General features: G+C 34.8%; 1 protein-coding gene across 4 annotated transcripts; it reads left to right on the top strand.

Moving 5' to 3' along the window:
• The first annotated feature begins 42 nt into the window (after window positions 1-42).
• Window positions 43-3,299, top strand: LOC128673564 (4-galactosyl-N-acetylglucosaminide 3-alpha-L-fucosyltransferase 9-like). 4 transcript variants are annotated; one of them, XM_053751501.1, is made up of 5 exons: window positions 43-436; window positions 839-984; window positions 1,118-1,372; window positions 1,480-1,725; window positions 2,153-3,299. In XM_053751501.1, exons 1-5 carry the CDS (start codon window positions 194-196, stop codon window positions 2,604-2,606), a joined length of 1,344 nt encoding a protein of 447 aa, XP_053607476.1. In that variant the 5' UTR covers window positions 43-193; the 3' UTR covers window positions 2,607-3,299. The 4 variants fall into 4 exon arrangements, 1 of the variants encoding a protein (XP_053607476.1); XR_010370025.1 differs by lacking the exon at window positions 43-436 and adding an exon at window positions 584-730; XR_010370026.1 differs by lacking the exon at window positions 43-436 and adding an exon at window positions 585-772.
• Window positions 3,300-9,872: the final 6,573 nt, after the last annotated feature.

The following is a 9,872-nucleotide window of genomic DNA, read 5'->3' as shown; positions in this document are numbered from 1 at the left end:
TAAACTGTACACGTTACTACGTCAGAGTTATACACCTATTATGTCACGCTCTTTGTGGAAATCATTTTAGCTGTTTCGGATACCGCCATTCCGCTGTTTTGAAAACAGTGATCGATAGCAATAGCAAATTGATACTTAGCCAGTTACAATAATTATTCGTTGGAAAATAACTTCTATAAAATTTTTTTTTGGAATGGCGTTTAAAAAAAATTATTGGTCAGTTATTAGAAGAACTTTTACAAAATTGATTTTAAGAAAGACTTTAGTTAATGGCTGTATTATCTACTGCTTAGCTTTAATCGGTGTTGTAATTTATAAATATAACTTCAGTGCTAACAAAAAGTTTCCTTTTGATTCTGATAACAATGAAATATTGAAAGTGTCCAGTTTAAGTGATCACAAATTATTCGTTTCTGAGTATTATGAAATGAGAAAGGTAAGATTTACAAGAATATATATTTTTACGTTATTTAATCTCAAGAAATCAGTTACTTTACGTGTAAAGTCATTGATTTCTTCAACTCGTAAGTTGAGTGAAGTGTTATCGTTTGTCGTAATATAAATTTTACTACATATTCGAATTTGTTTTGCCATGATTTGATTTTTAGTGTAAAAAGATGTGTCAAGATTGTGTGTGTATGTGCCTACGAGAACTACTTGAACAAATATATAGTATAGAACCTACCTACAGTCGATAGCAAATCGACTTACCGAATTACAAGTCGATATTGCAAGTATATATTATACTAAGTACCTACCTATAGAGATCAATGTAGGTTAAACTAATGTATAGTAGTTACGATGTATTTTTTTACTATCATAAAACTATTTTTTTCAGTATTGGCAGACTTCAAAACTTGGCTCGTTATTGTTCAAAAATGAAACTTTCGACCTTCAGGAGCAAAATAAAACTTTTGTAATATTAGTGTGGAAGTATTGGAAATGGCTTAAAAGTAGACATGTCAATTTCTATGGTCCCCGGAAGTAAGTAAATTTCAACACGTCACGTGAATTTTAGTTTGGATAAAATTGCAGATGCAGATTATAGTTAACGTCTAAATTGATTGGTGGAAAATAAATAAATAAACCAAATTAAACGATTGATTTTTTATTCTAGGGATGGGCGCAGTATACTACAGGAATGCAGTGTTAAAAACTGTGTATTCACAGGAGACAACAGTTTGATTAACTCAGTCGATGCTGTGCTAGTGCACATAATGCATGGGATCTACCCTAAAGTCCAAAATAGAAGTATAAATCAGAAGTGGGTCTTTCTCAATGATGAGTCACCAAAATACGCTTTCTCTAAGGCCGCACATGTGCAGCACCTAAAGAACTGGTCTAATGTATTTAATTGGTCTATGACCTATAGGTAAGAAGACTTGAGATTGCCGAAGTTTACTGATGATAACTTGTAATAGGTATCAAATCAAAATTAAAAACTAAGTTCAAGCAATAATAATTTTAATTAAATTCCAGAAGTAATGCGGACGTCCCGGTTCCTTACGGTCGCACAGTGGCTTTGGACGTGCCAGTAAAAGAAAACGTTACGTACGAATCCATTGCGGAATTGATTCCTAACTTGCAGTACAAACGTTCTGACGTTCTTGTAGCGGTCGTTATGTCGAACTGCCACGTATCACATAGGATGAAGTTTTTGGAAGAACTGCAAAAGTATATTAAAATTCATATTTATGGACTGTGTTCGCCCGACCGTAAAGAGCGGTAAGAAATTATACATAAACTTATTCCATTTGATTCGAAAGTGTAATTTCATTTTTGAAAAATATCATACTTAAGAATTTATGTGGTGTTCAATCCAGTGTTGATCTAATCAATAAAAAAAGAGCTTTGAAGGGCGTTTTGCATAAAAAGTCAAAAACATTGAGTAACATTTGTTTCAAGATAATGTTTGATATCTAGAATAATAAGGATTTTTAATAATATTATATTCCAATAGCTGGACCATTTCGCATCGAATACTACATATGAGGTCCTACAAATTAAAAAATCTACCTGCTATTTCAAAACCGAACACTTAGATATTTTTAGTTGTACCTACTTAGAGAGCATCAGTCATTTGTCAAACATCTTCAACGTAGATTTGAATAAAGTAAAGAATTGCAATAAAGTAAAATGTATTTTTTTCCAGATGTAAAGGTCACTTTAGAGAAGACTGCAAAGATATCAATCACTACTATTTCTATCTAGTTATGGAAAACTCAATGTGCCGCCAATATTTGTCAGAAAAAGCATTCCATCTCGCATATGGAAAAGGGGCGATTCCAATTATATTAGGACCTTCTCTACACGACTGTAAAACATTATTGCCTCCAAATTCCTTCATACATTCCGACGATTTCATATCATACAAGGTTCTAGCAGATAAAATCAAAAGTATTATCAACAATGTCAAAGATTACTTGTCATATCATCTTTGGAGAAATCATTTTAAAGTTTTAAATGAACATGGATACTTTGGAAGTAAGTCTTACCATTTGTGTAGATTATGTGAAGCGTTGAACTATAATGACGACAAGCGAAAGATATATAAATTGGATGACATGCGCCTCTTTTTAGATAGTAATGTTTTATGTATGTTGTAAATAGCAGATATAAAAATGGTACCTAGCTAGGTATGTATAATTATTTTAATTGCAATTCAATGGGTTCGTGACGTAGATATACATAGGTATTTAATTATACCTACATATTATAACAAAATAACATCTAAAAGCTGACCTTTCAGCCAACAAGCAGAGGCCGCCCTTTTGTTACTAAAAATATTAATTGGTAAGTTTTATTTATTTAAGTTGTCTGTTGTTGTTTTGTCATTCTAGTACTAGGTCGATATACAGTGCAAGAAAGTATAGATATATGTCAAATTTTACATAGAAGGCTGCTCAAGATAGTGGGCAAATTAAAACAGTTGTAGTGTTCAATTCGTGCATTTACATCGTTTCACTGTTTATAGAATAGAATCGTCTCAATATTAATGAATTGTAGTTTCATTAATTAGTCGTAATTTCTAAGTGAAAGATTTACGCAACTCAAAAGGGAAATTTCCTTTAGCCCAAACAATTACTCTGAACCCGCAAATTATTCCAGGGAGTTTTGAAGGTTCCCTTGAGATTCTTGACGAAACAAATCAGTAGATGAGTAAAAATTTTATACATTGGGACGGTTCATTTCAATTATATTTATTTATGCCTACCTAAGTAGAGTAACACGTAGCTATCACCACACGAACTTTACTGGGAAAATAATTTAAGAATAAATTGATACCTAACTTGATATTAGTCAATTATTTTGATACAGTTTGTAGAGGTTAGGTGGACATTAATTACTGTAAGTAATTAATATCCACCTACACAGTCTCCCTCTTTAATATATAACCTACTAGCTGTTACCCGCGACTTCGTCCGCGTCATTTTTTACTAAGGACGTGTATATTGTAGGAATATACATATGTTTATAGACGCGATATTTTATTACAATACGTTTCTATAGACTACGTTTTTTGTTTTACCGTCTTTTGACAATATGTACAGGTTTTGGGGGCTAGATACACGGGAACACGCCACATACAATTGCCCATGGGAAAAGCAGTTTTTCTCTAAGTGTACACCTGCTACCTTCAGTGTCTGCCCTTGACTTTTATTTATAGTCATTGCAAAGGCGGGTTTTAAAGGGAACTGCACTCTTTTAAACTGGAACGGCAAGTCTGTTGGAATAATGGGAATACGTGGAATCAGAACATTTTCTCCTTTTGCCGTTCCGGTCATAATTGTTCCTTTAACGATGTTTTTCCCCAAGTGCGTAATTTGCAATCGAGTACCGTTGCATAGCCGAGGTGCATCAAGATTACGCATTAATAGAACGGGGACACCAACTTTCAACCTCAGGTTATGGGAAGGCACGCCTGATAATTCTAGAGAGTTAAGAAACTCGACAGGGTTGAACTGATGTTACGTGTTCTGTATCCATTACATTATCTACAGAGAGATATTCCACGACGTCACCTTCCACTTCTGACATAATATTTTCATTAATCTGTCCAGCAATTTCGTTCGTTGGTGCTAAAATTGCCCTTTCACACAACCATTCTTGGTCTCCCATATTAGTCCGCAGATCAGGATATACGTTGTTTTTTAGATCGTCAGTGCTGCCAACAATATATACAGAATTCGTGATTTAGTGTGATCATACCGTTAATGTCTGTGGCCATACGATCTTCACCAATTTTCAGGAGAGTGGCCGCATACAGCCCCGATTGTGAATCGTTGTGCAGTTGTACTCTCATATTTGTAGTCAGACTAAATTTTTGCACATGCGCCCATAGCGTAGAGGCCTTCAAACATGCGTTTATTTCATCTGCCGGTGTACCTCTAGTTATCACGGGTAGAATCTGTCTGAAATCACCAGCCAAAAGAACAACCATCCCTCCCATAATACTTCTGTTGCTTTTTATGTCTTGCATTGTCCGGTTTAATGCTTCGACTGCTCTCTTGTGAGACATAGTACATTCATCCCAAACCAACAACTTACATTGCTGCAACATTCTTCCGCGCTCACTATTTTTACTTATATTGCAACTGGCATTTCTTCATGAGCTAAGTTTAAAGGAAGCTTGAGTACTGAATGTGCTGTCCGGCCACCACTGAGCAGTGTGGCGGCAATGCCAGAGGACGCTACTGCAACAGCAACTCCCTTATCTTTTCGGATTTGAGCAAGAAGGAGATTTAAAAGAAATGTTTTGCCAGTGCCTCCAGGAGCATCAAGAAAAAACAAACCACCTACGCCGTTTTCGATTTTTTGCACCACACTATTAAAGACATTTCTTTGTTCTGGGTTTTAACGTGGAACGGACTCCGTTATTTGCTGTTGTAAAAAAGCATGGTCATAATTTAGTTCGCGTAACACATCACTACAAACTTACCCTGTCCTACGTGGTCTACTCATCCCAAAATCTGATAAATCTTTACCAGTAATAGTTATCACTTGGTCTTCAATCTTTGTTAGGGCTTCGTCATAAATAGAATCAATGTATGTGACATTAGGATTATTTTCTTGCAATCTATATAATATATCGTCTGACATATCATTTCTGTACTTGTCCCACAATTCTTGCAATCTATATAATATATCGTCTGACATATCATTTCTGTACTTGTCCCACAATTGCTGAGGATTCGACAGTCCACATGTCGAAATTTTAATATTTTCCAAACGTGCGACAACGACGTCTGCCCTCACGTGTCTGCACGTTCGTGTAAGCGTAGTTAGTGATGAGACCTCCCCACCCGCCTCGCTGCAGCGTACGTACAGTCGCTGGCGGGCGTGGCTTGCCCGCGCGCGCCGTGCACCTGCCGTGCCGCCGCTGCTGCGCTTTCTAAAACTTATTTCCTATTTTTAACCAATTTTGCTACTATGTGTATCATAATTTCTTTGTGTATTTTTCGTTAATGATAAACTGATGTACGTGGTTCATTGTTATGGACTTAATATTATGGTAAAAATTACTGTTAAATATTTTTCCTACGCAAATTGTGCCACCCCCGTTAACCCCCATAGGTGTTGATTTTCATAAAAACGCTTAGATATGTATCTCATAATTTGTATTGCAGAGCATTATTTTAGTGTCACGCAAAATATTTAAATAGAATTAAATTTCCCATACAAACTTAGCCACCCCCTTTAATGGGGGTGAATTTCGAAAAACCATGAAATACGTGTTTCATCATTTGTACTAAAAAGCATTAATTCAAATTTTCATGCAAAAATGTGCAATAAAAATATTTTTCTCATACAAACTTTGCCACCCCTTTTAACCCTTTTAGGGGTTGAATTTCCAAAAAATAATATGCCTATGTCCTTCTCATGAATGCAAACTATCTACATACCAAATTTCAGCAAAATCGGTTGGGTGGTTTAGGCGTGAAAAGGTAACAGACAGACAGACAGACAGACAGAAAGACAGAGTTACTTTCGCATTTATAATATTAGTGTGGATTCTTTAAAGATTGTATACCTAAATTTTCATGACTATGAAGCAGAAACATAGCCATGTTGCTTGCTCTAATTGTATACCTAAGTAAAATACCTAATTACTTCATTAGGGCTTTGAATGTTTGTTTTACTTTAAGTACATGCAATAAAGAGACTGTTACATAGTTATTGCCTCGGAAACGAAGGTTGTAACTCACCAAATTAAAAGATCTATAGGTATCTGCTTCATTCCCGATGTCTAGGCATAAGGCACAATTTCACTGCGTCTACTGAGGTTATTGTGTGTGTGACATTGCTATAATATTGACTGTATTCTATAGTTATAGGTACCCTAAATTAAAGCGTAGGTACCTAGTTAAGGTTGTGTGTTTTGTCTCGTTCTGTCAAAGTCAAATATTTTAAAATGAGATGGCAACAGATATTTTAGCTTAAAATATGCTTAAATTTTTTATGAATAACAGGGATATAATATAATTCACAATTCATGGAAAAGCATTGGCAGTCAAGTGGTTAAAGTATTTCCTGCTTGCGATCTAAACGTTCAGGATTCCAATTTCTGTCCTGCCATATGAGTTTGTATATCAATCTGATACATGCATTATAGAAGACGTTATTCAAGATCATCACGTTAAGAGGGAAGCATAATATTGTGAGGAAACCGTCACTCTTATTATTGATTCAACTACTTAGATTCAAGTTATTATCTGAAGATTTTTCTATTTAATAAACAACCAAAACATATAAAAATACACTGAAATAAATTTATTATATTGAATAATGAATAAAAAAAGTAATGATCATCAACCGGGACTCTCCCAGGACTGAAACTCGAATTCCACCTAAGATTATTTCCATGGTGAAGATGACACTAAAAATAAAAACACACCATTAAAATTCATCCATCATTAAAATTCAGTGTGAGACGTCTGAGCCTTTCCAGACATTACGGTCTTTGTCAAGGCACAATGCACAAATATGCACTTTCTTGCTTACTTTTTAACGTACTCGTAGACGTCGTACTGGAAAAGTGTACATCATAAATTCGAAAATTAAAATTGGCACCACTATCTTGTCAAAATAATTATACGTACCGTACATACTCTCGGGAACGCGGATGATCTGGATGGGCGAAAAAAGGGGAACCAACAGAATAGCACCTTAAACTCTGTTGACATGCGGGTTCAAGTTATATTGGCTGTGTTTGGGTCAGAAATTACACCGGCATTCGCCCGAATGATTAGCTGTGTTCTCATGTTTAACTTCAAATGAAACTTTCTTATCTTCCCATAATAATAAAGTTTATACATTAGTTATATTGAAAAATATTTACGAGTTATATTGATAGAGATAACGAATATAGTTTCTATGTATTTAGTTTCTAAAGTGCTCATTCTCAAGACGAGTCACTGTCAGCTGGTTCCGCTACACGCGCCGCCACCCGCTACTCCCTATGTGTCAACGCCAGGGAATACCTAATGATGTAGGTATATAACTATGTCTCTTTCAATCTCACGTTAGTTTTCATCAACTATATTAATTCTACCTGTTACAAGAACATTATGTACTTAGAATGAAACACATGACCATTATGAGGAAACCTTTGCACACTTTTCTCGAAAGTGTAACGTAAGTATGTAGCTGTTATCGTTATACGAATTATCGTTAAATCAGCCTGATGCCTGGTACTAGTACAAAATTGCCGATAATTGCGAATATACACGCAACTAACTTTGTTTATGAAAAGTACCAGGGTGTACCAGTATGTAAATAAATAAATAATTATAATAGGACAAATCACACAGATTGAGCTAGTCCCAAAGTAAGATCGAGACTTGTGTTATGGGATGTTATGGGAGACTAATACAACGATAGTATATTTTATAACATATACATATATAGATAAACATCCAAGATCCAAGAAAAAGATCATTTTCCATCATGACTCGACCGGGGATCGAACCCGGGACCTCTTGGTTCAGAAGCAAACACTTTACCACACTTTTTATGTATGTTTGCATATTCGAAATCTTTGTCGAGTCGAGTATAATTATATTTAATTTTAAACAACTTAAAGTAGATTCTTGGAGTCTTTATTAATTTTTCCTACCTATTCACAGCGGCAGATGGCGCCACAAGATAATTTTCCAGCCCTCGTGTTCTCCCTTGGACGATCAACCTTCGCCTTGATAATATATAGCTGACCCGATCCCGTTCCATTTTCAGCTTTTTAATCCGGTGATTTACGGGACGCACGGAAAACGATTTTTGAATACAATGAATTTCATTTTCGTACGAACGTCACGATAAATTCTTGTAACGATCGAAGAATGTACCGTATGGGACTAACTGAAAGCGTTACTTTTATTCTGCTTGATTCCATAACATTTTGTTAGAAAAACTTAGTATTTCAACATAATCCTGTACCTAATACCTAAGTAACCCTAACTTGTAACTAAGTAAAATTTAAGATTGAATTATGAATTATGTTCGGCAAAGATCGCTTCCAAAAATTGTACTTATAAGAAAATATTTTATATTCGGCTAAAGCCACTTCATACAAAATTAACGAGGCTTTTGCGAAAGGAGATTACGTGCGCAGTTACTTAGAACCCAGATGTAAAACTCAAGATAGAGAAAGGGCCCAAACAAAGACAAAACAAGATTGTCCAAAGTAAATAATCAGCTTAGTGGCGAAAGGTGAGCGCGGAGGTGTTAGTTCACCCTTAAGTATTTCACCCAGAGTGGTTTTGTTTTGCACAATTAAGCATTACTTGCTTGCGTTGTAATTTCTAGTGTGATTAAAATGAAAATTGAAAATATAGGGATTTATTTTATCAAATAAATGCTGCCTGAATTTATAAATACCCCCAGGGTTTTACGAACAGTTAGTATTTCACAAAACCACGGAGTTTCGCGATCTTGAGTCTGTCTATTCCGTGACGAATAAAGAAGAAAATGTTTTATGCCATTTGGAAGATCAGAAATCTAGATGAAATAGGTACATAACGTAATGTATGTGACCTCACCAAATATATTAAAGGACAAGTTTATGATATTTATAGATAATGATGAAATTACCTAAGCATGAAAATTATTCGACCATTTAAATACTATCCTACTAATATTATAAAAACGAGTGTGGATGTTATGTATATAAATCTACTGGACGGATTGTTATGATGTTTGGTATAATTTGGGTAGATTATAACCTAGAATAACGCATATTTTAAAAATGTTACATACATATATAGAGACGAAACTGTATCTGTGTCAAATTTCATCAAATTCGGTCTAGTAGATTTTGATCTTATTTATAAACCAAATAAAAATGCAAACCTTTTCTCTTCGTAATATTAGTACCTACGAAAGTATGGATTCCTTAATACGCTTTTACGTAACTAAAACTCGTTTTATCTAAACGTTCATAGAGTGTGTAGATAAAGTAGAAATGCCAGATTAACTTAAGCTAGCTCTAGGCCTCATGCTAATTTGGGACGTAACTAAAATGTACGTGTCGTGTGAAACAAACATGTGAGATGGAGATTATTATGTTGTTGCAATCTGCAATGCTAATGGTCTGAACGATAACAGCTTTGTGAAGAACCTTTGTGTTACATTTTGTATTTCTTAAATACCCATAGGTTTAGCCAGGTTCAGCCGTAACATATACTTACATATTAATGCACATCGATATATCACATGTTAAGTAGCGTACAGTGAATATTTGTATCTGTACATTCCCTTTATTATAACCGTATAACTACAAATCCTACAAATCACAAACATGATAAAATATGCAAAGGAGTGCTACGAGGTTTGTGGAAATGAGAAATGTTAAGGAAATTCAGACTATAAATAAAACA

The sequence above is a fragment of the Plodia interpunctella genome, chromosome 11 (genome assembly GCF_027563975.2).
Source record: "Plodia interpunctella isolate USDA-ARS_2022_Savannah chromosome 11, ilPloInte3.2, whole genome shotgun sequence".
Taxonomy (NCBI): Eukaryota; Metazoa; Arthropoda; class Insecta; order Lepidoptera; family Pyralidae; genus Plodia; species Plodia interpunctella.
Note: the sequence above shows the minus strand (reverse complement) of the source record. Positions and strands in the feature narration are given on the sequence as shown.

Bases quoted from the DNA above. Each gene is read 5' to 3' on its own strand.
- LOC128673564 (XM_053751501.1), top strand. From the start codon at position 194: ATGGCGTTTAAAAAAAATTATTGGTCAGTTATTAGAAGAACTTTTACA. The intron at 437-838 runs GTAAGATTTACA...TATTTTTTTCAG, and splicing joins AGTATTATGAAATGAGAAAG to TATTGGCAGACTTCAAAACT. The intron at 1,726-2,152 runs GTAAGAAATTAT...ATTTTTTTCCAG, and splicing joins TCGCCCGACCGTAAAGAGCG to ATGTAAAGGTCACTTTAGAG.